Genomic DNA, 27,944 nt, shown 5'->3' on the forward strand with positions numbered 1-27,944 from the left:
AGAGTTTTGGCCCATGAGGACTGGAACCTGACGCAGGTACACTGCATATACTGTAAAAAATGATGTCTTAGTGAGTGTAAACATCTTACATCTGTGCTGTGATTACCATTTTTGTAAAGCTGCTTTGTGACAACATCAGTTGTAAAAAGCGCTATATAAATAAATTTGATTTGATTTGATTTGATTTACATGTAGTCAGTATATCTAATATTTCTCATTATGAGGCTGTTGTAAGAATACTGTGAGATTATTGAACTTATTTCTGGACATTTTTACTTGTTTTTAAGCAGTTTTATCTTATAAAAGTGTCTGATTTCATTGGCAGATCATGTTCCTTGTTTTAATCATTATTTCTTGAAATGAGCAAAATTACCTTCATTATTTCTCCAAACAAGTGAACTAATCTGCCAATGGAATCAGACACTTTCACCAGATAAAATCACTTAAAACAAGTAAAAATGTACAGAAACAGGTGGAATAATCTTAGACTATTCTTACAGCAGACTCATAATGAGAGATATTAGATTTAATCACTACATTTAAGATGCTTACACTTGTTAATCTGTTATTTTTGCTGTGTACAGTGTCAGAAACCACAAAGTCTATTAGAGATTACTGAACAACTCTACCTGGTTTGAGTGAAGTGTGTGATGATTTAGGCCTGCAGTTAGCACCATGCTAATTGGTGGCATATAAGCTTGCATTTGCCTCATAGCTCCACAATTCTTGGGTGACCAGCTACTTTGGAAAAACTGTGTGTGTGTGATTTTTCACCAAAGTACCACTTTAAGGTTGAAGAAGTGGAAAAATGTGATGTTTCACAGGCCCCAAACATCACGTACCCCCCGAACACAGCTTCCCTCTTTTCCTGAAAGGTCTTGTCTCACTAACACATCAACATTCAAGCATAATGGAGGCCTGCCGTAGCCACAGTGCCGCTGTTAAATATGCAGCAAAGCGTTCACCAAGGCCAAAAATAAGAATCAGCTGCGGGGACTGCAGGCGAATGTTTGTTGGATTTTCCACACTGGAGCACAAGGCTTCCTTTCAGCTCCACTCTGAGCTCAGCAGTGCTGTTAAAAGCAGCTCAGAGCTGTCAGAGACCTGCTGAGGGAGTTTCCACCTCCGTAGGAGGCAGGTTTGCCAGACCCTTTGAGAGGGTTTGTAATTACTGAGCTGGGAGGTAATCATTCACACAGTTTTCTGATCAGCTAAGACCGTTTGCACTGGAGCTACGAGGCTAATGTAGCTTACACGTAAAGAAATCTTATTATCAGACTAACATGCCTAAATCATCACACTCACCTCAGACTGTGTGGAGGTGTTCAGTATCTCTAATAGACCTGGGTCCCTGTTACAGAAACTTTTGACAGGCCAGATAAGATTGTTTACAAATTTGTGTTACAGAAGCAAATCTTAATTTAGGAATCTTATCTTCTTATGTCAAGTTAGGAAATCTTAACTTTTATCGTTTGAAATAGACAATCAACTGTCACCTCTGTTTCCTAGCAACCGACCATACAGGGCTGAAACATAAACACATAATCAAGCTAGTCAGCTAGGCAGCTAGCCTTAGCTAATGCTACCACTAACATTACTGAGGTAAAAAGTTTTAGAGAGTTAGTAATGTCGTCTCAGCGCTTTGTGCTGTTTATCAGAGTCACCGCTCCACAGTTTCAGTCTCCATTCCCCAAACGCGCTAACGTTACTCCTCCTAATAAACAGACGCCCGTTCAGCTACGTCTCCTCATTATTCACCACCATCACTGTAATATTGTATCTGACGAGTTTTTAATCAACCTTAACACACTGAGGTGATAAGAGGGGACGGTGGAGGTCATGACTGCAGCGTCTGGGGGTTTTAAACACTTCTATAAATAAAAGTGTTCATAAGTCAAGGCCCCTTTTTCAGTGTAGATAAAAGCAGCGTCGTTATGCTGGTTATAGTGAACTGTGCTGCCTTTCACTGCATTAAACGCTACAAACAGACGGTTAAAACAGAAGTTAAGACAGTTCTGGGGTTTATCTTGAAGTTAAGAAAATATTTAGGATATTTTGGCAACTTAGGATGTTTCTGTGACACCGTTTTCTTATCTGGAGATAAGATTATAGACTTAATAACTGTTGGTCTGTAACAGCTTCTGTCTTTAATACAGTCTTAACTGAAGTTGCCATAACAACAAAGCAGATAAATGATCTGAGCTCAGAATTGTCTGTAACACGGACCCTGGTTATGGTCTCTCACACTGTATGACACACTGTTATCTATGAACATGGATGGAAGAACGTCACATAGCTAAGCTTCCATTACTTCCCTGCTGAAAAACCTGATGGTTTTGCCTTCTAATGTGAATTTTCTTAATGGTTTCCAGTAGAGACCACTATTTTCCTGTAGAACACCTTTAGGTCCCATTAGGAAACCATCAAATGCACTTAGAATCAGCCACTGGTCACCTGTTAAACCACCACCATCCCTTACACTGTGATATTAACCCCTAAAAACCAAAATACCTTTCAAAGCGAACAGGAACCAACAGGAACACAATGTTTTTTTCAGCAGGGCTATGGGCTACACTCTTAAGATGGTTCTTCAGGGGTTCTATAGTAATGGATCTATTACAACCATGAATGCTCAAAGAACTGTTTGCACGGTGAAATGGTTCTTCAGATTTCTGAGTGTGCTATATATGGTTCTATATAGCACCAAAACGTGTTCTGCTATTCAACTTCATGCATAAATAAAATGGTTCTCCAAGGGCTAATTAGCAAAGAAAATGGTTCCTTTGTATGCTTAGTTGGTTCATTGCATTATGAAATGGTTTTCCAGATCGATGGAGAATGTGTTGGTGCTATATAGCACCAAAAAAGGTTCTGCTATTATTACAAGCTTGACATGACAATAGAAGAACCATTTTGGTGCTATATAGAACCTTTTCAAAAAAGTTTCATATAGAGCCACATACAGCAAATTTTCCATTCTTCAATCTGAAGAACAATTTCCAGATGCAATGAACCGTTTAATCATGCAATGGGGTCTTTGAGTGTACATGGTTGTATGTAGAACCATTTTCTTTACTGAGAACCATTTTTGTACTATATAGAAACTTTTTTCTCAACATTCTACATAGCCGATGGTTCTAAATAGAACCCTTCTCTTTACTAAAGAAGCCTTGAAGAACCATCTAGTAAAGAAAATGCTTCTATATAAAACCATGACCACTCAAAGAACCAATTGCATGATTAAAGTGTTCTTTGCATGATGAAAGGGTTCTTCAGATTGATGGAGAATATTCTGTAGATGGTTCTATGTAGAACCTTTTTAAAAGTGGTTCTATATAGAGTCATCTACAGCACGTTCTTCTGCAATCTGAAGAACCATTTCACCATGCCAAGGACCCTTCAAATAGGCTTTTTTTGAGTGTTCATGGTTCTAAAAAGAACCAATCCCCTTACTAAAAGAACCCTTGAAGAACCTCGTTTTTAAGAATGTACATTAGCCCTGTAACTCCAAGGTTACTAACTAACTAAAGAAGCAAAGTTCTTAGCTGATCAACTACATTTACTGTGAGAAGAAACGTGTAAACATGTGTTTTGGTAAATAAACGCATGCAGATCTTCCTGAAATCAGAATCAGTGTTTATTTATCAGCACACAGAAAAGAGAACCGAACCGCTATGTAGGAACATCAGGAGAAATACAGACAGATGGTGTTTGAAGTCAACAAGTCACACAAGTAAATAAACTGTCAATCAAAACTCAATTAAAGCCACTTCAACGTTAAAGTTCTCCTATCTGGGCCCAAACATCAGTTCCTCACTCACAAAGCAACGTTATTTCAATATCTTTAGTAAAAAAAAGGTTCTATAAAGAACCATGAACATTCACAGAACACACAAATAAAGGATTCTGTGCATCATGAAACGCCTCTTAAGAATGTGCTACAGATGGTTCTATATAGAACCTTTTTGAAAAGGGTTCTTCTACTGTTATGATGTCAAACTTGTAACAACAGAAGAGCCCTGTTTGGTTGCTATATAGAACCTTTTTCAGGGTCATCTACAGCACATTCTCTATCAGTCCGAAGAACCCTTTCTTGATGCAAATGATTATTCATTTTTAATTCAAATTGAATCATTTAATCAAGGGTTCTTTGAGTGTTCATGGTTCTATATAGAGCGATTTTAGTTACTAAAGAACCCATGAAGAACTATCTTTTTTAAGAGTGTATATAGCACCCAATAGGGTTCTTCTAATGTTATGGCGTCAAGCTTGCAACAATAGAAGAACTGTTTTAGGTGCTATATAGAACTCTTTTCAAAAAGGTTCTGTTATATAGAGCTGTCTATAGCACATTTCATGCACATTTTAAATCAGCGTGAAGAACCCTTTCATGGAATATCGGTTCCATATCAGTTACACAGTAGTCTCCAAATAGCTTTTTGGTATGCTCTTAAAAAAAGATGGTGCTTCAAGGGTTCTTTAGTTAAAAAAAATGGTTCTATATAGAACCATGAACAATCAAAGAACCCTTTCTATGATTCAATGGCTGTTTGCATCATGACATGGTTCTTCAGATTGATGGAGAACGTGCTGTAGATGGTTCTATATGGAACCTTTTTGAAAATGGTTCTACACTTTCAAAAAAGATGGCTCTTCAAGGGTTTAGTAAAGAAAATGGTTCTACATAGAATCATGCACACTCAAAGAACCTATGATTAAAGCGTTCTTTGCATCATGAAATGGTTCTTTAGAATGTGTTGTAGAGGGTTTTAGATAGAACGTGTCTGAAAAGGGTTCTTCTACTGTTACAATGCCAAGCTTGTACATATGCTATACAGAACCTCTCTCGATCTACAGCACGATCTCCATCAACCTGAAGGACTTCCTTGATGCAAAGAACCCCTTAATCATGCAATGGGACCTTTGAGTTTCTTTACTAAAGAACCCTTGAAGAACCATCTTTTTTAAGAGTTTATATAGCACCCAAAAGGGTTCTTCTATTGTTATGCTGTCAATCTTGTAAGAACAGAAGAACCCTTTTGGGGTGCTGTATAGAACCCTTATCAAAAAGGTTCTGTTATTATATAGAACCATCTATAGCACATTCATGCACATTTTTCATCAACTTGAAGAACCCTTTTATGATACAAAGAACCCTTTAATTATGCCAAGTCTTCAGGGTTCTATATATAAACATTTTCTTGACTAAAGAACCCTTGAAGAACCACGTTTAATCTTTTGCTTAACCTTCGTTCCTCGACTCTGAGTCAGTGTGTCTAAAGGTGTCCAGAGGAATGAGGCATTACGTTATGTTGCTTCACTGATAAATGAAGGCACGGGGACGCGAGCGAGGAACATGGCTCAGAACGGTTCCAGTCAGGTAATAATTCTACGACGATGACGACGACCAGCGTCTGGTAAATGGAGCCTGCCTGACCACTGACCACTGACCCGACAGCGCAAACACACACACTGTGAGAAAATAAGCAAAATGAGCCAATATACTGTAGTCAACAAAAGTATGAGTGTAAATTACTCAAGGTAGGTTAATCAAATGCAATCAAAAGTCATGATGCACTGCAAAAAATCATATCACAGTGAGTGTAAACGTCTTAAAAGTAGTCAGTATATCTGACATTTCTCATTATGAGACTGTTGTAAGAATATTATGAGATTATTGAACTTATTTCTAGACATTTTTACTTGTTTTTAAGCAGTTTTATCTTATAAAAGTGTCTGATTTCATTGGCAGATCATGTTCCTTGTTTTAATCATTATTTCTTGAAATGAGCAAAATTATCTTCATTATTTCTCCAAGCAAGTGAACTAATCTGCCAATGGAATCAGACACTTTCACCAGATAAAATCACTTAAAACTAGTAAAAATGTACAGAAACAGGTGGAATAATCTTAGAATGTTCTTACAGCAGACTCATAATGAGAGATGTTAGATTTATTCATTACATTGAAGACATTTTCACTTGTTAAGATTATTTTTATGAGTGTTTATGAAGATCTGGGAATTAAACAGACTGAGTTCTATAACCATCGTCAGTGCTTCATTTCCACAGTTAATTCTGGAAAAACTACTATATAACATGGAACTCAAGTATATAAAACTACAGTTTAAATGAAATTTTACCGACTTGGTAAAAACATTTTCAAAATCCATGTCTACGTCTCCTCCGTTCTTGTTTTCCAGACCTATGGTGCAGTGAAAAAGTGTTCACCCCTTCCCAACTTCTCCTATCCTCAAGTAAACATGAAATGCTGCTCTTAAGAGACATTTACGTTAATTAATGGACCAGTGCTGTTCAGCTCTACCTGGCCCTATGTGAAAAGTAACTGACCTCTTAGCTACTAAATCAACCAGGTAGCCTCTTCAGCTCCTTGAGACCACCGATGGTTCAAAACGCACTTTGTCATGTTCTTCATAACGTTCATATTTCATAAGCTACATTCAGAAGCTGGGTGTCGTGTGAGGCTGTACCTCTTCTTTCCAGTCAAATAGATGGTGATGTCATTTTAAACCCTTATAATAAAAGAAGCTGAACTCGGTTTGTTTTTCTACTGAAAGTCGAGCCGTTTTTCCGCCGTATAGCGATATGTGTAGATCATAAAACACACGTTCTGTTCATTTGAGGGGAACTTTTACAAAAATAAATAAATAAATAAATAATTTGCATTTATTTCATGCAGTTACTGAATAATTTGCCTCATGATTTGGTCATGAAAATTCAGATGGACAAACCAAAATATAGTCCGGAGAGGTCAACCAAATTTAATTGACAGTTGCGTTCAATTTTACTGTCCACACCCAGGCATGATAAAAAAGATGGTCCTACAGAATCTAAATATCACTTAAATAGGACCTGCCTGGCAATGTGAGACAGCTAGAAGGTCTCAAAAACAGCACATGATGCCACGTCTCTCTTCTAAAGAGATTTAAGTCATTGAAATCTACCAGCCTGGAAAGATCTACAAACCAATTGCTGAAGCTATGGGACTCAAGAGAACCACAGTAAAAGCCACTGTCCACAAATGGAGACAACTGAGCAGTGGTGAACCTTCCCAGCAGTTGCTGACCTGGCAACATTTCACCAAGAATGCATTGACGACTCATCCAGGAGGTCACAAAAGAACCCAGATCTAAAGAACTGCAGGCCTCACACGATTCCACAATATGAAAGACACTGGGCGAAAATGGGAGAACTGCAAGGCGCAAACCACTGCTGACCAAAAGAAACACAAAGGCTTGTCTCACATTTGTAGAAAAACATCTAGATGACCACCAAGACTTTTGGGATAATATTATGTGGACTGGTGAGGCAAAGGTGGAACTTTTTGGAAGGCATGGGTCTCGCAACTGGCATACAGGCTTACAGGGTCAGTTAATGCTCAAAAACCCTCCAATGTAGCCAAATTAAAACAATTCTGCAAAGAAGAGTGAGCCAACATTCCTCCACAGTGATGTAAAAGACTATCGCAGATGTTTGCAATTGTTCCTGCCGAGGGTGGGACAACCAGTTAGGTTTAGGGGGTCGATTACTTTTTCACATGGGTGACATAAGCTTAGAATAAATCTTTATCTTCAATAAATGACATGGCCACTTAAAAGCTGTGTTTACTCTTGTTGTCTTTATCTTAAATGAAAAATAGTTGGATGATCTGAAATATTTAAATGCGACAAATTAGCAAAGACAGAAGGAATCAGGTGAGGAGCAAATACTTTTTCACAGCGCTGTACATCAGTTAAACGAAATACTCCATCAGTTAAAAAAGAATGGCATGTGTCTGTGCTGAAGTCTTGAGTGTTCTTCTGCACCCAGCTGGTTTCTGGGCATGGCGTTGGTCCTCTCGTCCTGATACATGCTCACATAGGACTTCAGCAGGTCATCTATTTTATACCCCTTTAAAGACAAAACCACCAGACAATGTGTGTGAAAGATGATTTGGTGACACTTTCTATGAATGTCACATTTGTAAGCATTTATAAACACATTCATAACATGTTATAATGCATTCAAAAGGCATCATAACTATGACTAAGTATTTATAAAAATGCTATAGTTATAAATGTTATAGCCATGCTTATTATGCATTATGAATTGCTAACATTATGCATTATAAGTACTGTTCATAACAAATTATAAGAGCTCATAAGTCGTATTTTTCCACTCTAAGTAAAGTGAAGCGTACTGTACTAAAGCCTCCTCCAGTGTTAAGAGTGAGGCTTCAAGTTGAAGTATTTTCTGAAGGATTTACTGAAACACTAAAACATCCACAATGAAGCTCATTACAGGCTTCAAATGTCAGAGTTTAAACTAGAGCTGCCATCAGTGTTTTACCCAACTTAAACTTGGAACTAAGTTGTAAATAAATCTGAAACTGAAACTTTGCTTGTGTGTAAAAGTGATTTCAGAGCCACTCGGTTCTCCCTGATGGAAACTGTTTACCTTCAGTGTTTTGTGTTTATGATCATTTTAATAGACGTCAGTGTCACTAATTAATGACGTTCTATTAAAAGACTGGTTTACCAAGAGAGACGCTGGAGGACTTTCACCTGAAATGAGCTCATGAAGCGAGTCTTGTTATAAAAATGATAACAGGGCATCAGAGCCAGAATTAACCTTTTAGTACTTTTACTTTTGATACTTTAGTACATTTGAAGGTAAATACTTTAGTACTTTTACTCAAGTGGAGGTCTAAAGGGAGGAACTTCTACTTTTACTGGAGTAATATTTTACCTTGGGTGTATCTACTTTAACTCGAGTACATGGTTTGCGTACTTCGTCCACCGATGTCGTGTTTCGACACACCTCTGTAAGTTTGCTGATGCAGTTAGTTCAGAGTTCAGCTCCAGTCCTGAAACTCCTGAACTGCATAACTGTGGATTCCTGGTTAAAATACCTGATATTATTAGCTAATTAATCCCTTCTTCAGCTGAACGAGGTGTGAACAGCAAATGGCAGCGACTGTATGGTGTGACATCACATGAAATGCTAGAATAGACAGCTCTATATAGAACCTTTTTGAAAAGGGTTCTATATAGTACCAAAAAGGGTTCTTCTATTGTTACAAGCTTGACACCATAACAACAGAAGAACCCTTTTGGGTGCTATATACTTTTCACAGAGTTCTTCAGATTGATGGAGAATGTGTTGTATACAGGGTTCTATATAGAACCCTTTCTCAAAAGAGTTCTATAAAGGCACATTCTCCATCAATCTGAAGAACCCTTTCACATGCATTGCGCAAAGGCTTCGTGGTTCAATATAGTACCGCTTCTTTACTCTTTTTATTTTTATCTTTAATCTTTTATTTTTACAAATAAAGCAGAGTTTTAATCTTGCACCTATCACTGTGGGTAGCGTTGAGAGGAGATGCATCATTTTGTAGGGTTATGGTTATTAATCTCAGCTCAGGTTCAGGTTAGTATTTGGAGTTTACAGAGGTTTTAAAGTCAGGGTTAGGTTTAGGATTAGGTTTAGAAATTGTTATTACATACAAGTGTTTACACATTCTATATACAATACAAACAGACTGGTGATAAATTAAAGGAGAAACTTGAATAAATGAGTGGAGATGCTTCCAGACAGGCACTCTGAACAGTACAGATAAGCTGTTAACCTCCTGTCCTCCTAACCTGCTCTGTGGCATAAATGTGGCATGCAAAAATTCCAAGAAGCCAAAAAATGTATGAACTTAAGTCACAAATGCTGCTCAGCTGACTAGTGTTTCAAAAGGAACAGTGACTCAAGTGACATCTGCTTTTAGAAAGAGGAGGAAAGAGGTCAGTGGGGTTGGAAATTGGTATGGAAAGAGTGCATTCAGTGAGCATGGTCATTCGACTTGGTCAACTAAAATCGACAACCAAATTAGTTAGGAAGGAATTTAGTAGTCGATTACAGAGAAGTTGTAGAGACGAGAATTCCCACTCTGCAATGTCTCCCGGTTTCCTAACACTAACACTAACACTAGGGGGCGCTCCCAAGTGAGTCTAAAATAAATGGGTTGATATGGAGCATTTGAGCAAAATCATAGTTTATAAACGCTCAAACATTTTTAATGTAAAGAATGCATTCATTTCCTGAACAGCACAAAATGTTTTAACACTGCTGTTATATTTTTTAAGAGCTTTTAAACTCAAGTTATAGGAGGCACCTCCTGTACATTCATGATGTCAGTGAGCGCAAGCCAATGAGCTGCTCCGCTCGCCAATCATCAGGCTCAGCAGTAAAGCCCGCCTCCTGCTGCCCAAAACTAGCTGTAGAAAAAAGGATACATATCAGTAAGATTTTTGGGTTTTTTTTGCAAAATATATCCTTCTACTTTCTAAAATGAAAGTTCTGGGCGAGTGATTAGAAACTACTTTGCATTTTTAGCCGTTGAGCTCCATTCACCCTCATTCATTGAGGACTCGCTCACGGGCGCCCTCTGCTGTTTAGCCGTCCTGTGTTTGATATAATGGGGGAAATAGGAAGTGGCCAGGCTTCTCATGAACCTGCTCTGCTTGATTAGTTTATGATATAATTCTGTTTTAAGCCAAAAGTTCAGGTAGCTGAATAAAGGGTTACCATCGAAATGAAGTGTATAAAAAATCATTCAAATTTAACTGTTCATAGAGTAGTTTCACCACGTTATCATCCTGCTCATTTTGCTCATAAGATAAAACTGCTTAAAAACAAGTAAAAATGTCTAGAAGTAAGTTCAATAATCTCACAATATTCTTACAACAGTCTCAGAATGAGAAACAGTAGATATACTGACTACATTTCAGATGTTTACAATCACTAAGAGATTTTTTGCAGTGTATGATGAAGTATTATCCTCTTCCAGGATGACAAGGTTCCCATCCAAATGGAATAATGGGTCACTGAATGATTGAATAAGTATAAAAATAATGTAAATCATATGCTATGTTCTTCACAGCCACTAAATCTTAGCCCAGTTCGACACCTGTGGTGAATTCTGGACCGATTATAATGTTCCGCAGTATTTTCCACTATACCAAATCACCAACTGAGGAATCTATTGAATGGTGTCCCTCTTGTGCAGTTCCAAAGATGATACAGTTCTTTGGCAGCCCAGCCTCTTACTGTGCTGGGTTTTCCTTTTATTTGTCACCAGTCTGTAAGTGCTACCCCTTATCCTGATATGTGTGTGTTGGTGTTACACTCACCAAAGACGTTTCACAGAGCAGTGTGTTGCCTTTCACCAGGCTGCCAATGTCCATGTGAAAGTAGGTGCTGCCGCTGGACCAGTTTGTGATTTTGCTGAAAGGATACATCACCAGCACCTCCTACAGGACACACAAGGCAGGACACATGCTGGCTTTGACTACACAGACAGCTTAAAACATGCCTATCAATTTTTAAATATAAATTATATATTTTTTTTATTACATATTAAAGTCTAACCAACACACACACATATATATATATATATATATATATACACGGCAAAAAATTATATCTTAACAAGTGAAAACTCCTTAAATGTAGTGAATAAATCTAATACCATTTATGAGGCTGTTGTAAGAATATTCTAAGATTATTCCACCTGTTTCTGTACATTTTACTAGTTTTAAGTGATTTTATCTGGTGAAAGTGTCTGATTTCATCATCAGATTAGTTCATTGCTTGGAGAAATAATGAAGATAATTTTGCTCATTTCAAAAAACAAGGAACATGATCTGCCAATGAAATCAGACACTTTTATAAGATAAAACTGCTCTAAAAACTAGTAAAAATGTCTAGAAATAAGTTCAATAATCTCACAATATTCTTACCAGTCTCATAATGAGAAATAGTAGATATACTGACTACATTTAAGATGTTTACACTCACTAAGGTATCATTTTTTGCAGTGTATAAAGTCTGGATTTGGCTCTTGTTGTGTTATCAAGCTCATAACAATAGAAGAACAATTTTTGATGCTACACAACAATGGGTGACTTGCATATGTGTGACGGTATCAGAGGGGTGAAGGCGTATTTTGAGATTTGACGTAAGCTGCTGGCAAGACAACGTCTTTTCCCAGAATGTCCCGTTTAACAGCCACTTGTTTCAGCAACACCAGGTCTCATTCTGCACATTTTACATCAGCGCGGCTTCATAGACACAGAGTGAGTGTGCTTGACTGACCTGCCTGCAGTCCAGATCTGCCTACTATTGAAATGTGTGGATCACCACAAAGAGGAGAATCAGTCGATGACGACTAAGGACTGTTGAGCAGCTGAAGACTTGTTTCAAGTAAGAAAGGGCAAAGATTCCACTAGCATCCTCAGTTCCCAAACCATTAAAAGGTGTAATTAAAAGGAAAAATGATGTAACACAGTGGTGAACACGCCTCTGTCCCCACTTTTTTGAGTGTGTTGCAGGCATCAAATTCTTTTTTTGTTTATATTTACAAAGTATAAGGTAGGCAGTCGTGGGCTGGAGGTGAAGGCACCAGCCCTGTGACCAGAAGGTCACCGATTTCATCCCCAAAGCCAGCAGGACCGGACTGAGGTGCCCTTGGGCAAGATGCCTAACCCCCAACTGCTCCTCGGGTGCTACGGATAGGGCTGCTCACCAGTCTGGGCAAGTGCGCTCACTGCCCTCTAGTGTGTATGTTTGACTGCATGGATGGGTTAGATTGCGGTGAAATTTACCTACTGTGGAACTAATAAGGGTCGTCTAATCTTAAAAAAATAAGTCGGTCAGTGAAAACACTGGAAATCTTTGTACTTCTTTGTACTTTTGTCAGTTAAAAAGATTCAAGAAAACTAAATCACATTCGTTGTTTTTGTTATATTTTACATGTCCCAACGTGCACATTTGTATTAAGATCTTTGAAAAGCTAGGTGTCCACAAACCCAGCTTTATGAATAAATAAATACATGTAACGTCTTTATTAATGTAAACACTGGTCATATGTTTAATGTATGTGGTGTTTCACGCTGAGGCAGATGTATTTACCTTTGTTTTGGGGTCACTTAGCGTGACCCCTTGCTTGCTGATTGCGATCATGATAATACTGGGATAACTCCGCTCAGACGTTTGCTGATGACAGACAGAAGTTGTTAGTGGATATTAAAACTTATTTACACAGTACAAGAACTTTGTTTTGTTACATGTGGTTACCTTTACTTCGAAGAAGGCACAGCCGAAAGTGGGCCATTGAGAGACAGACTTCAAGAAGTAGACCTTAGCCTCATCCACAGTGATGCCTGCCTGTTTGTTGTATGCGTTAATGATGTGCTGCAAACCCAAACAGAAACACGTTTTACACGGTTTCTCCTCTTTAGGTTCTCATGTCCAGCTTGCAAAAGCTATACTAATCGGATTGATGGACATTTCAAGAGAAAATTTCATGTTTTTAATGCATGTTGATTTGTTCAGTAATATTTAGCAGATTTGCTTTTGTGGTTTCTGGCAGCATAACACATCTAAAAAAACAGGAGAAAAATGCATTGCATTTGTAGAAACAGCCAGGGAACCCAACTCAAAGCCTTTTATTCTGCCTATATTTTGGGTGTGTGTGTGCACCCTAATTGGTGGGATTTAAGCTTCTATTACTTGTTATCTATATTAGCCTAGTCCAGGGGTCAGCAACTCAAATGTTAAAAAGATCCATTTTGTCCTTTTACAGAAAATCAAACCCCCTTGGGGGCCACATTTTATGTCTATTTTACCATCTTGGCTGTAAATATGTCTCTGTATGTGCTGATGCACTAGTATTGGCTAAAAATATAATTGAAAACGTAGACTTAGTTTGCTCTGTTTTAAGCTTTAGCTCAGCTATAACGCTTTTCTCACATCGGCAGGAAACTTTTCCGCAAAAACAGAACAGTTTCTTGTAAAACGTCTTAACATTTGACCTGTTACGAGGCTCAAGTCAGCTTCTCGGGCAATTTTTCCCCATTTCACCTTAAAAGGCGCCAGAATGCAACTGCTGCACCAGTTAAGGTGGAATAATGGGAAAATTCAAACGAAAAGCTGGCGAATGAGAAACTTCAGCTTCACGACTGGAAAAGTCCATTCATCCCCAAATTATCGCTGTTCGTCTTAAATCTCTCTTCGCCATTTCATTAGCCACTAGCCAGGCAAGACTACTGTCTGTGTTGCTATGGTGACCAGCAGTCTGCGCTGGTCTTCAGGGTTAAAGGGTGAATTAGCAGTTCTTCATTAACTCCAGCATTTAAGACCATTCACTGTTAAACTGTGTTGAACAATCAGCAGAGCTTTATTTTACTGTAAAGGAGGATTATTTTATTATTACCTACTAATCTAATTCAGCTGTGGAGCCACAACAGGGCAGTCGCATGTTGCCGAATCCTGGACTAGTAGCTCAGGTAAAGAAGCAAACTAAACACTAAACGTCTTGACTAACTGACTACATTTGTGGTAAAAGGGGAAAACTGTGTATATTTGGTGTTTTGCACATCAATCACTTTAACCCGTATCAGTGTTGTGAGTGTATAAAGTGAGGCTTTGTATGAAGGACCTTCTTCCAGTCTTCAGAAGACATCATCTTCTGCTGATCTGCTGGCACTAAATCCTTCAGCATTTTTGGAATCATGACAAACTGAGACCGGTCAGTATCCACTTTGACCCTGAACAGCAGCCCGGCCAGGTCTATTAGCTCCTCCTTAGATACAGTGTGGTAGCCACGCAAATACTTTGGCAACTCCTGAGGAAACACAGCAGCAGTAATGTTAGGACCGCTCTAGATTCATTGAAGGTTTCAGAATGTCCCTTACAAAGACTATCTATGGTTTTACTATGATACTTCACAGTCATAATGGATAGAGCACAGTTATCCATGAATTTACCATGAACCACTATGGTATCTTATGGTAACCATGGTACTGTGATTCTGATGTGGTTTTACTATGGTGTTTTATAGTAACTGTGGTTACTGTACAGTTAACCATGAATTAAATATGGTATCTTATGGTAACTTTGTTCAAATTGTTATACGGCCATAATTTTTCACCCCTTTTTTAAACCTACCTGAATGTAAAGTAAAAGCATGGTAAACTAAAACACCACAAACAAAGCAGAAGTAGAATGCCATGGTGGACATACTATGATAATACTGGGTGATTCAAAAAGGTTAATCTGAATTCAAAGCACCATATTTTTACAACTGTGAGGCACCTAGGAACCAATCACAATCCAACTGTAAGAGGAGGTCATAGAGTTACTGACTGTGGTTCCCTTCAGTCTGAGAGGAGATGAGACCCCTGACCAGAAAGCGTTCTGCGTTCTCCACTTCAATAAGTGAATCCGTCATAACTGCAGCGTGATTTTATGGGCAGTGAAGCTTCAACAGCTCAGAATGTTCATCACTGGTTCTACAGCACTGGATGATCTCCGAAATCTCACTAAAGAGCCATGAGTGCAGCGACACTCGACACGCTCAATCCAGTGTGGGATGAGTTTGACTGTGGGGTTGATGTCGTCCGTACAGCTGGAGGAGGTTCAGACTGAGACCTTGTACAATTACATTATAAACTTTATGCTCATTTAAACCATTTACAGTTCACTGCATTGATCTGTAACAATTTAAAAGTGAAATAAATCATTTTGAAATCAAATTTATCTTTTTGAATCACCCTGTATAGTAACAGTGGTTAAATCATAGTAGTATAACCATGGTTTAGCAACTGTAGCAGAGATACCATAGTAACTATGCCATTCCACCAGTGGATACCATGCTACACATTCGATAGCGTCCACACATAGTTTTCTTTCTGACAAAAAAACCATGGATACCATACACACCATATTAAACCATGGGAACTTCAATACCCACAGTCCTTTGGGACAGGAAGTAGGTGGACCTACTTAGAACTCCTAAGGGAACAGGAAGTCATATTCCTTGTCTCCTGCCATGTGTTTAAAAACGAGATGTTCAGAATCCTAATAGTGGATGTGTTAAATAAGCGATTCCTCACATTTCTTTGGATACCGTTTGTTCTTGATCTTATGCTAGAAGTTGTTTATCAGATACTAAGATGGACATGTTTGTTAATGTCTGTTGTCTTCGTTCGAGAGACTGTAAACCAGCCATTCCTCATCCATCCATCCACTATGCATTCTGTATCCATCTCACCTATGTGTTAACAACCATCTGCATCATCTTTGAGCCAATAAAGAACTGTGTGGATATTTACATCCTCCCTTTGTGTTTTGATCAGATGCACTGTGGTGTTCCTCACTTCTTCAGCCAGAAAGTCCTTTCCTTAACAACCATGGTAAAGATGCCTCAGTAACCACACCAAAGCTTTTTTCCCAACAAACAAAAAAAAGACATAGAAGAGATACCACCCTACACTAATAGACCACACACCACCGTGATAAACCTTTTGTGTTGATCTTTATGCACACTGTTAAAAATGAAGGTTCTGTTCAGGTACTTTTTCCTTCATCAAGGTACAAACAATGTAAATGTTCCCTCAAAGGTTCTCCAGTGGGTTTAAGGTCTGATTGTGAAGCTTAAATCAGTTTTTCCAGGTGAAAAGTTGGTATTTGTACCTTTTCATAACCGAATGTTTTAAAACAGAGCAGTAGAATAAAAGCCTGGAGGCGAGGCGGGGTGTGTGGAGTCAGTACAGCTTAGAACACATCATTTCAGTGGATTATGGTTCAGTTATGTTCCCTGACTAAAGGGACTGAGATGGAGCTTTGAGGGTCCAACCCCAGAGACCAGAAGGCTACTGCCCCAGTGACAGTTTTGCATGCTATTTTTCAGAGTAGGCCCATTGAGAGGATGGATGGTGTTGTAAAAATTTTGACTGTTTGTGGTACATAAATCCATCCATACTTTACGAGTGGATGAGTAATAATGGAGAAATATGAGCCCCTTTAAAGGTAAACTAAGGTAAGTGGGGAAAGCCACTGGAGAGTCAGTGAGCCCACCTGAGGGAAATGGAAGGTGAGGTCAGCCGTCAGGTCCTTCCCAGGGGTCACATTAAACCAGAGCTTCCTCATGAACAGGACGAGATAGGGGACGATTGATGCTGCTCCTACAGACAAAAACAAAAGACTACATTTCCCTGAACATGCTGGTGCTGAAAACAAGCTTAGAAGTGATTAAGCAAATATTTTGTAGAGAACTCAACACTGATTCTGGACACTTTACCCTCTTTGGCTCTCTTTCCTTTCTTAGGGGCGTCTGTGAGTTGCTTCAGGTTGTCAAAGAAGTACTGCTGGTCATTCATACTCACTATCTGTAAAATGAAACGTGTATAAAGATGAGTACATTCTGTCCTCATGATCAAACTTTCCTTTGAAAGCAACAAAGAAAAAAGAGAAAACTGGAACCTTGTTAGTGGTTTTCGCAAATAAACTGTATCCATCAGCAGAAGAGAGTGCCAGATTATTTGCGATGTTGCGACAGAGGTCCCGGATCCGTGTAGTAGTGGTGACCTCGAAGATCTGGGGGTGGGATAAGTGATAGATTGAGCTACTAGGTGCAAGGTGGAAGTGAAAATAATGCTCTGAACATCGAGTGATAGTTCCATACCTCTGTCTTTTCATTGGGAAAGTGAATCTTGTGGAAGATCTGAGAGCTGTTTTGCTGAATAGCATCCACCTCAACCTGGTGAGGCGGCATTTTCCTGGCGTCAATACTGAAAAAGGAAATAATCAGCTGTGAAAAGGTGCTGAATTGAAAACATTGACAAAATGCTTCTCATAACTCAGAGTTTGGCCAATTTAACTTTGTTCCCCATATATTTATTATTATTCTAAGTGGGCTTACAGTGAAGAAATGGCAACTTGGACAATTTATTATCAGTAATTGACATTATCAATACAGTTTACATTCTTTTGCCATTTTTGTATTTTTGTCCAAACATTTCCTTTTACTGGCCTAAAGTGTTGGTGTTAAGACCCAGTCCCATTTCACCCCTCACCCCTACCACTTAGTCCTACCCCTAAGTTTTGTACGTCCACGTTTAAGGGTGGGGTGTCCTGATTCTTGTTGAGATAGCAGGGTAGGGTGAGGTGTTAGGGCTACATGACCCTCCAAATGAAGGTTTTTCAGATACTCCAAACAGTGATATGAGAAAAAAAATTAAAACCGGCAAGACGGCTGAACAAGAGACCAGAGAAACCCACAAATGTGAGAATTTTCTCAGTTATGAATTATGATAACCATTGAATTATCTTAGTTTAATGTTGTTTCAGTGTATTATTGTCATTTTCTTTATAACAAGCTTAAAAAAATCACTAGTAGTAGCTGATGTCTTGGTAGCTAGCTAACTTTCCTGTTCCACCTTAAATTACAGTGTGGTGCCTCAGGCATCAGAACTGCTGCATGATTTAAGGTGGAACAGGAAAATTCCAACAAGATTGCCAGCAAATAGCTGCATATCACTCAAGAATCAGTGGCGGGTGATAATAAATAATGGCCCCCCTCTTTGAAGACATATGATACCTAAATGTAACTAAAGCCCAGCAGTGAGGAGCTGAACTTTACCCTCCTCTGCTGTCACTGCAGACGGGCAGGGTCGCCTACAGAGCAGCGCTGGTTAATGAAGTAATTCTCTTTATATTTGAGGCTCCCATTTCGTAGCGAAGATTTCAACCACTACCCTGTAACTCAGTTCTAAGGGGCAAATGTGACACTTGAAAACAAGAGGTAGGGGTAAAAATAGGAAGGATTAGGCCTCTGAACCTGAATATATTACTTACCTGAGCATAATGTAGACAAGCCTAACAGTGACTGAACAGCTAGCTCAGTGTTAGTACTTGTTAACAAGCAGCCTCACATGAATAGCCACTGCTACAACCAGCTTTCATTACTTTCTAGTTGGTTTGCATGTCCCTGTAATGGCTTAACCCTGCTGTGGTTTTAGAGGCCAGCCTACCTGAGCATGCCCTTCAGTCTCTGCAGGCAGGCAGCAGACAGAGGCTCTCTGGCTCTGGACTCCAGGAACCTCTGAGTATGTCTCAGTAAAGCCTGACTCGGAGGGAAGAGGCCACAACAAAGCCACATCAGCTGCCAGCCTCGCTCCAGACTCAACCTGCCGAGAGGACACGTGCCACACAGAGAAAGACGTGAACATTACATTTACAGCAGCATCCACTAGCAGGAAGAAACAGTCTTGCCCCATTTAAACTGACCCGTTGTTGTTGCTGGTCATCTGCTTCATGATCTGGCAGTAGATCTCATCTCTCAGGGCCGTGTGCTGCAAGGCTGGACCAAATATCTGGTCTGTCAGCTCTATTGGACTACGCATGTTTTTGACTGGGTAGTCGCCCATATACTTGAGGATGGGTAGAGGAGAGTTAAGGACAACTGTAAAAGTCATTGTTCATACAAAAAATAATATCTTAGCGAGTGTAAACTTCTGAAATGTATTCAATATATCTACTATTTCTCATTATGAGACTGTTGTAAGAATATTGTGAGATGTTTTAACTTATTTGTAGACATTTTTTCGTTTTTAAGCAATTTTATCTTATAAAAGTGTCTGATTTCACTGGCAGGTCATGTTCCTTGTTTTTATCAATATTTCTTGAAATGAGCAAAATTATCTTCATTATTTCTCTAAACAAGTGAACTAATCTGCCAATGGAATCAGACACTTTCACCAGATAAAATCACTTAAAACAAGTAAAAATGTTGTGTTTTCACCTGTTAAGATATTAATTTTAGTCAGTGTATTTTTGACTTGAATGGGAATTTGGCAATATGTTCAAAGGTTTTGCATTATTCAAATCCAAATCCAAATTCAAATTTGGACGTCATTTTTTCAAAATTAATTTTAACAATGTACCAAATGCAGTCATTTTAACATACACAGAGCAGCGCAGGACCTATTGTTCATGACTAGCCACATTTACATGCAGCCTAATAATCCATTAATAATCCGACTAATAGCTCAATCAGAATAGAATACATCCATTTAACACCTCAAGCAGAATAGTCTAGTCCAACTGACGTCATTCGGAAAACAATTTCTATCCAATTGAACGAGGTGGGTAATCCTGTAAATAATCCTTAAAATAGAAGAAAAAAAATAGAATTAAAATTATAATAGAATCCATGTAAACGCCTGTATCTGATTATATTCCCTATCGGAAAGTTTAAGTCCGTTCTGCTTGTGCGTCGCATCATAGTGAGAGTTTATACTGTTCAACACGGCGGAGCAGAAACTGGTCTGCAGACGAGACGAAGTTTATGCTCTGATCTTTAAAAGACGGCGGTGGGAGGGACGTCCAGCTTATGTGTCTCAGAACACGACGTCTTCCTCTTGGCCTTCTTTAATAAGGACATGTGAAGGACGTTTTCCTGAGTATGACGTCATTTTAAAGTGGTTAAAAACACAAGCACTGCTCACTGCTGCTCATCTCACTCTGACTGGACTGATGTTTGCTGTAATGGTAACATCTACACTAAGTGGTTCTACATGGACGCACCTCATTTTGGATCGGATTACTTGTAGTGAGCATGTAAACAGAGATTTTCAACAGATTGTTAAGTAGAGTGAAAATAAACACCGCAGTCTTCATCTATAATCGGAATGTGTTCAATCAGATTGGCAAAAATCTTTGCATGTACACATACTGAATGTTAGCCAGAGATAGCTCTTATTCAGTGTCAACTGCATGAGTTGTTGGAAGTGGTACAGTCCAAGGGCCCTAGGCTCCATTAAAGGTTCCACATATGACATTTTAAAAATGAATGCAGCAGCAAAGGATTATGTTTCTATGTAAAGCTATAATGAAGTAATGGCATAATGAGCAGAGAATGAAGTCACTCCTCTGGTGTGTGGGCATTGTAATCTGAGCTTATCTGTTTTTTGTTTTCATAGCTTGTCCGGCTGTGCGTTTGCGTTAGCCCAGCCCAGTGCAGTAGGAAAAAGCAACCTTCCAAATAGTCCTCCACCAAATGCTCCTTAAAGTTGATGAGGCTTAAATAGGCTTTCTATTCACATTTTGCCATTCCACCTTAAATTGTGTAACAGTTTTATTCTGCGCATGATGTCCCTGAATGTGTCACACCATTTAAGGTGTAACGGGAAAATTCGAACAAGAAGCTGGTGAACGAGAAGCTGACTTCAGTTTCATTGAGAGAGTTGAATGGCACAAAAAGGGATGAGGAGGCTGCTCTGTTTCTGCTTGACAGGCAACATTAACTTATTTTTGATGTTTCATAGAACAGACAGGTCAGTACTGTTTTCTCCCATTTGTTAATGTTTGTGATGGCAACTGGTCAGCTTCAGCAGCAATTGTAGTGATGGTTTGCTATCCAACAGCCGAGCTAACAGTTACATTACTTGCTGTGTCATTGTTCACCCTAACATTGTATGATGGTATTTGGCTGTATGTTTGCGAAGGGTTTTACACAAATATCTAAAAAAAATAAATAAAAAACCAAGTTTGCTGGCCCAGCGTTGCTCACCTTGGCAATGTATGTCCATGAATTTGGGGATGGAGCTTCTGAAGGAGCATAGAAGGGAGGAGTGTATTTGTTTTCCTAGTGAATTCAAATATCAGCAATCATGCTCCATAATCATTCGGTGCGCCTTTAAAGTCTCTTCCATTAAACAAACAGATCGCAAACACTGCCAGGAAGTCGGATAAGTTTGAATTGAGTGAGACTCTAGAATACTCTCTCCCTTTCACACTGGTACAAGGTCTCTTCCAAACAGTGTGAAATCAACTACTTACTAATGTCAGTTGTTGCACTATAACTCCCTAATATTTCTCCAAAAATGGACCTGTCTTGTTAATCAATACCTCTCTCTCTCTCTCTCTCTCTCTCTCAGCCCCTGATAAACTCAAACTATCTAATTAAACATTGCTCCACCTGCTTTTCCTGTTTTGTGTTATAAAACTTTATACTAACATTGTTTGCTATCCGGTGTCGACCAGAGGAGGATGTGTCCCCTTTTGAGTTTTGGTTCCTCCCAAGGTTTCTTCCTCTTGCTCTCAAGGAGTTTTTCCTTGCCACGGTCACCAGTGGCGACACTCATGGGGGCTCGGACCCGGATTTTTTCTGTAAAGCTGCTTTGTGACAACACCTGTTGTAAAAAGTGTAGCTGCCATCGAAGTCAGAATAAATAAATAAATAATAGATTAATAAATATTAGGTTAAAAAATATAGAGTTCATAAATACATACATTTCTAGTAAAATAGTTAAATATTACAAGCATAATTTCATATATTTCATGTATATTGTTTGTTTTGATAGGGGGGAACCAAAGTTTGCTGCCGCGGGTTGATAGGGTGTTACTTTTGAGGGTTATACTTGTAACATGCTGGACCAAGCTAGCAGGCAGACACCTCGCTGATTCCTCTGCCTAAGATCAGCAATGATTAAGGAAGATTGGATAAAGTGCATAGTGCGTTTAAGGACTGAAGATTTCTAATTTTCTCTCAAGGGAAAGCGGCCAATGAGGTACATTTAATGTTTTCTGTTACTGTAATTTTGTAAGAGTGTAAAGATGTAATGTGACGAATTTCATGTAACAGTACAGTCGCGTTGTTCCTTTGAAGTCTTTATGTGGAAATAAGTTGTTTTTTTTGTTTTTTCTTTCTGTATGTCTAACAGTTCTCACGGCACACTATCATGCTTTGTGTGATTAAAGCCCGTAATACAAAGAACGACTTGGTTTCGTGATCTCGACTTGAGAGTGAATTATAAAAAGTGCAATATAAATAAACTTTGACTTGACTTTGAAAGTTTGAAGTCGTGCGTTTGCTGATTATTCAGTGAAGGCCCTGTAAGGCTTCAGTGAGCAGGAAGGATATCAGAGAAGGAAAGGCAGGCCAGCTGGCTAAGTTCGGAGTTGTTCTGCAGACTCTTCAGTAGTGGATTTTTGAGCGGTTCTTTGGATCTGGCCCACAGTTTCTCTCGGGCCCCTTTGCCTTGTCTCCCCGCGACTTTGCCTGCCTCCCTGTGGGTCAACAGTGTCAGTTAGAATCAACACAGCTTAGAGACTCGACACACCAGCACAGCTTAGAGACTCAACACACCGGCACAGCTTAGAGGCTCAACACACCAGCACAGCTTAGAGACTCCACACACCAGCACAGCTTAGAGACTCCACACACCAGCACAGCTTAGAGACTCCACACACCAGCACAGTTTAGAGACTCCACACACCAGCACAGCTTAGAGACTCCACACACCAGCACAGCTTAGAGACTCGACACACCAGCACAGCTTAGAGACTCCACACACCAGCACAGCTTAGAGACTCCACACACCAGCACAGCTTAGAGACTCCACACACCAGCACAGCTTAGAGACTCGACACACCAGCACAGCTTAGATATATTTTTGATAGTAAATATCAAATGATTACAAATGAGCTTGTAAACATTAAACATGATTCATTTCACTTCAAGAAATAATGCTTAAAACAAGGAACATGATCTGCCAATGAAATAAGACTTTTATAAGATAAAACTGCTTAAAAACAAGTTGCATTTTCTAGAAATAAGTGCTGAAGAAAGTGTCCCATCACTCACAGACTGCACTGTACATGCCAGCTGACAGGTCTAACAGTGTGCAGTACTAGACATTTCACAACCTGCAATAATCGCAAAAACGTGGTACCTGAAATACTCAAAGGAGAATTCCTTGAGTGTAACGTGAGCCACTCTCTCTGTAGTGATTTCATCCTTCGACACTGAGTTGCCTTGCACTGGCTTCCCCTGGCTTGGGTTCAGCAGGGTCTGAAGAGGACAGTGTATACAAGCACATTACCACCACATAGACGTTTGCCATTAATACCTATGACTGAACAATGTCAGAAGTAAAGCTGTATGAGCTGAGGTTGATCAACTACCAGTATTTCATCAGTGGGCCTGCTCATTGTTGCCAGGACCATGATCGCATCTGTAGAAATGGCTCCACTTTGGCCTGTTCTGTCATTCCGTCCTTTAATCCAGCCTCCCGCAGGAGAGTACTCTCCATCCTTGATGAGGCAGATAAGATCGCCCTTTCTACAGCTCAAAATCGCATCATCTATGGAGGAAAACACAAAATCGTTTCTAATCATAAGTCAGCACCTTTACCCAAACAGATTTGCATTAACCTCTTATATTCGTGGGTATATTTTGGTTTTCCATCTGAATTTACATATCCTAATGCAAATTATTCAGTAACTGCATTAAATAAATTTACATTTTTATTTGATTTGTATATTTGTTTGTAAAAGTTCCCCTCAAATGAACAGAACATGTTCTATGATCACACACTGCTATATGTTGATACCCAGAGAAGAAAAAGGAACAGAGTTGAACTCACAGCAGTGCAATACAATGAATACTGAACTCAGTGCTCATTTAAGTTCTGTATAAAAGATGGGCTTCAGTCTGTGCTTGAAGACAATGCTTACAATTTACTGCTGAAAGCCAAAAATCTCAGACGCTCTTTGTGTTATTTTATATTAGTAATGTTTCCAGAGCAGATCACTGAAGAGTCGCTGTCTGTTTATAGTTTATAGCCCAGATTTGGGGAAAAACGGCTCGACTTTCAGTAGAAAACAAAACTGAGTTCAGCTTCTTTTATTATAAGGGTTTAAAATGACATCACCATCTATTTGACTGGAAAGAAGAGTTACAGCCTCATACGACGCCCAGCTTCTGAATGGAGCTTATGAAATCTGAACGTTATGAAATAAAGAATATGATGAAGTCCCAATGACAGCTGGGATAGGCTCCAGCACCCCCCGCGACCCTGAGGGAGAAGTGTGTGTGTGTATGTGTGGGTGTGGGTGGGTGTATTCCACCTGTTTCTGTACATTTTTACTAGTTTTAAGTGATTTTATCTGGTGAAAGTGTCTGATTCCATTGGCAGATTAGTTTACTTGTTTGGAGAAATAATGAAGATCATTTTGCTCATTTTAAGAAATAATGATTAAACCAAGGAACAATGATCTGCCAATGAAATCGGACACTTTTATAAGATAAAACTGCTTAAAAACAAGCAAAAATGTCTAGAAATAAGTTCAATAATCTCACAATATTCTTACAGCAGCCTCAGAATGAGGTATTAGATACACTACATTGCCAAAAGTATTGGCTCGTCTGGCTTCACATGTATATGAACTTAAGTGAGATCCCATTCTTAATCCATATGGCTTACTATAATGTTGGCCCACCCTTTGCAGCTATAATAGCTTCAACTCTTTTGAGAAGGCTTTCCACAAGATTTAGGAGTGTGTTTATGGGAATTTTTGACCGTTCTTCCACACCAAACTCGCTCATCCATGTCTTTATGCACCTTGCTTTGTGCACTGGTGCACAGTCCTGTTGGAACAGGAAGGGGCCATCCCCAAACTGTTCCCACAAAGTTGGAAGCTTGAAATTGTCCAAAATCTCTTGGTGCTGAAGCTTTAAGAGTTCCTTTCACTGGAACTAAGGGGCCGAGCCCAACTCCTGAAAAACAACCCCACACTATAATCCCCCCCCTGCGCCAAACTTTACACTCGGCACAATGCAGTAAGTACTGTTCTCCTGGCAACCACCAAACCCAGACTCGTCCATCTGATTGCCAGATGGAGAACCGTGATTGGTCACTCCAGAGAACACGTCTCCACTGCTCTAGAGTCCAGTGGCGGCGCTTTACACCACTGCATTCCACGCTTTGCATTGTGCTTGATGTAAGGGTTGGATGCAGCTGCTCAGCCATGGAAACCCATTCCATGAAGCTCTCTATGCTGTTCTTGAGCTGATCTGAAGGCCACATGAAGTTGGTGACCTCAGCGCAGCATCTGCTGACCCAGTCATTTTATGTGGCCGACCACTTCGTGGCTGAGTTGCTGTCGTTCCCAATCACTTCCACTTTGTTATAATCCCACTGACAGTTGACTGTAGAATATTTAGTAGTGAGGAAATTTCACGACTGGACTTGTTACACAGGTGGCGTCCAATCACGGCACCACACTGGAATTCACTGAGCTCCTGAGAGCGACCCATTCTTTCACTAATGTCTGTAGAAGCCGTCTGCAGGCCTAGAGGCTTGGTTTTATACACCTGTGGCCATGGAAGTGATTGGAACACCTGAATTCAGTGATTTGGATGGGTGACTGAATACTGTTGGAAATAGTTGGAAATAATGTATTTTGACTACATTTAGGATGTTTACACTCGCTAAGATATTATTTTCACAGTGTATTATTGTTGAATTTTGTTCCACCTTACTGTATATTCACTGCCATTTGTTTACTCTACTGAGCTCATGAGCCAAATTCCTCGCTTCCTGAGTGGTTTTAAACGTGCTAAGAAGTGAACATACCCTGTCTGTTGGTGTCCTGCAAGGCCACAGCATAGACAGAGCGCTCCTTTAACCCCGTGAGGAACATGTCGATCAGTTCCGCCATGCTGCTTGCATCTACTGCCTTCAGTTTATACTCCTCCTTATGTGTGGACACACACACCACCTGACCCGTCCTGCCCTCGCTGCAAGTGTAGATGGACATTGGTTGAGAGATGAATGAATAAAGATGAAGACCGGTCAGCAAAAAAGAGGGCATACGAGTGTGATTGAGAGAAATGAGTGAGATTAATACAGGTATAACTTTACCAGGTGTGCTAATGTAGCTGGCAATGAATTAATCATTTAATACCGTTTACCATGATGAGCACAGTACACTAAATAAATGAAATCTAGCCATGTCTGTGTTTTTGGATGAGCTTCCCAAACATGCTGGTAATGGAAGGACACAACCATAATATGCGGTCTTGCCCTGCACTGCAAAAAATATCTTAACAAGTGAAAACGTCTTAAATGTAGTGAATAAATCTAATATCTCTCATTATGAGTCTGCTGGAAGAACATTCTAAGATTATTCCACCTGTTTCTGTACATTTTTACTAGTTTTAAGTGATTTTATCTGGTGAAAGTGTCTGATTCCATTGGCTGATTAGTTTTCTTGTCTGGAGAAATAATGAAGATAATTTTGCTCATTTCAAGAAATAATGATTAAACCAAGGAACATGATCTGCCAATGAAAGCAGACACTTTTATAAGATAAAACTGCTTAAAAACAAGTAAAAATGTCTAGAAATAAGTTCAATAATCTCACAATATTCTTACAGCAGCCTCATAATGAGAAATAGTAGATATACTGACTACATTTAAGATGTTTACACTCGCTAATACATCACTTTTTGCAGTGCCCTGTGTTCTTGTTATCTGTCTCACCTGTCTGTTGTCTGTAGCCCCGCCCTCTCATTAGTCCCATGTGTTTCTAGTCTGTTCCATGTGTATTCATACCCCTGCTTGTGTGCTTTGTGTTTGCTTGGTGTTTTGTTCTCTCAGGCTCTGTTTTGTCTCTTGTTCATCTCTTTTTTTATCTCTTGTTTATTTTCTAGTTTCTTCATGTCCCTCTGTCTATGTTTTGTCACCTATGTCTTGCAGTTGCATCCTGCACCTTTGTCTCGCCTCCCAACATTACAACAATAGCCGATGTATCACTATCAATGTAGAAATACACAACAAATAAAAACACAGCTGTGGTCAGCAGGGGTAATAAATAGTTAGGAGGTCTGAAATTATGGCACCTGAGTATTTGGACTCCTTTCAGCTCAGCGTAGGACAGATGCAAAAATGTTTTTTCTTTTTCTTCCTGAAAGGAGACTCCGCTATAGTTGACAACAACCACAAAATCGTCCTGCGGCAAAGGAGGACCTGGATAAAAAAAAGGTAAACATATGAATAAAAAACAAAACCAACCCTCTTAACAGTAACTTACACCCATCAGGCCTAACATCATGACCACCTCCTTGTTTCTGTGCCCATTGTCCATTTTATCAGCTCCACTTACTGTATAGCTGCACTTTGTAGTTCTACAGTTACAGACTGTAGTCCATCTGTTTCTCTGATACCTTGTTACCCCCTTTTACCCTGTTCTTCAGTGGTCAGGACCCCTATGGACCCTCACAGAGCAGGTACTATTTGGGTAGTGGCTCATTCTCAGCCCTGC

At 39.4% G+C, this 27,944-nt stretch overlaps 1 protein-coding gene across 1 annotated transcript in view; it reads right to left on the reverse strand.

The window, feature by feature from the left end:
- Nucleotides 1–6,636: 6,636 nt before the first annotated feature.
- Nucleotides 6,637–27,944, reverse strand: part of myo7bb (myosin VIIBb) — a 61,364-nt gene continuing 40,056 nt past the window's right edge. Inside the window, exons 32-47 of the mRNA XM_037546335.1 lie at nucleotides 27,523–27,649; nucleotides 26,255–26,418; nucleotides 23,802–23,980; nucleotides 23,570–23,688; nucleotides 22,759–22,904; nucleotides 19,122–19,275; nucleotides 18,866–19,021; nucleotides 17,518–17,623; nucleotides 17,316–17,429; nucleotides 17,134–17,221; nucleotides 16,911–17,017; nucleotides 14,491–14,676; nucleotides 13,128–13,244; nucleotides 12,963–13,046; nucleotides 11,183–11,302; nucleotides 6,637–7,910 (exon numbers count right to left, since the gene is read on the reverse strand). Of these exons, the coding sequence (XP_037402232.1) occupies nucleotides 7,770–7,910; nucleotides 11,183–11,302; nucleotides 12,963–13,046; nucleotides 13,128–13,244; nucleotides 14,491–14,676; nucleotides 16,911–17,017; nucleotides 17,134–17,221; nucleotides 17,316–17,429; nucleotides 17,518–17,623; nucleotides 18,866–19,021; nucleotides 19,122–19,275; nucleotides 22,759–22,904; nucleotides 23,570–23,688; nucleotides 23,802–23,980; nucleotides 26,255–26,418; nucleotides 27,523–27,649 (2,108 nt within the window). The 3' untranslated portion in view covers nucleotides 6,637–7,769. The remainder of the gene's footprint in view (nucleotides 7,911–11,182; nucleotides 11,303–12,962; nucleotides 13,047–13,127; nucleotides 13,245–14,490; nucleotides 14,677–16,910; nucleotides 17,018–17,133; nucleotides 17,222–17,315; nucleotides 17,430–17,517; nucleotides 17,624–18,865; nucleotides 19,022–19,121; nucleotides 19,276–22,758; nucleotides 22,905–23,569; nucleotides 23,689–23,801; nucleotides 23,981–26,254; nucleotides 26,419–27,522; nucleotides 27,650–27,944) is intronic.

This window comes from Pygocentrus nattereri, chromosome 17 (genome assembly GCF_015220715.1).
Source record: "Pygocentrus nattereri isolate fPygNat1 chromosome 17, fPygNat1.pri, whole genome shotgun sequence".
Lineage (NCBI taxonomy): Eukaryota > Metazoa > Chordata > Actinopteri > Characiformes > Serrasalmidae > Pygocentrus > Pygocentrus nattereri.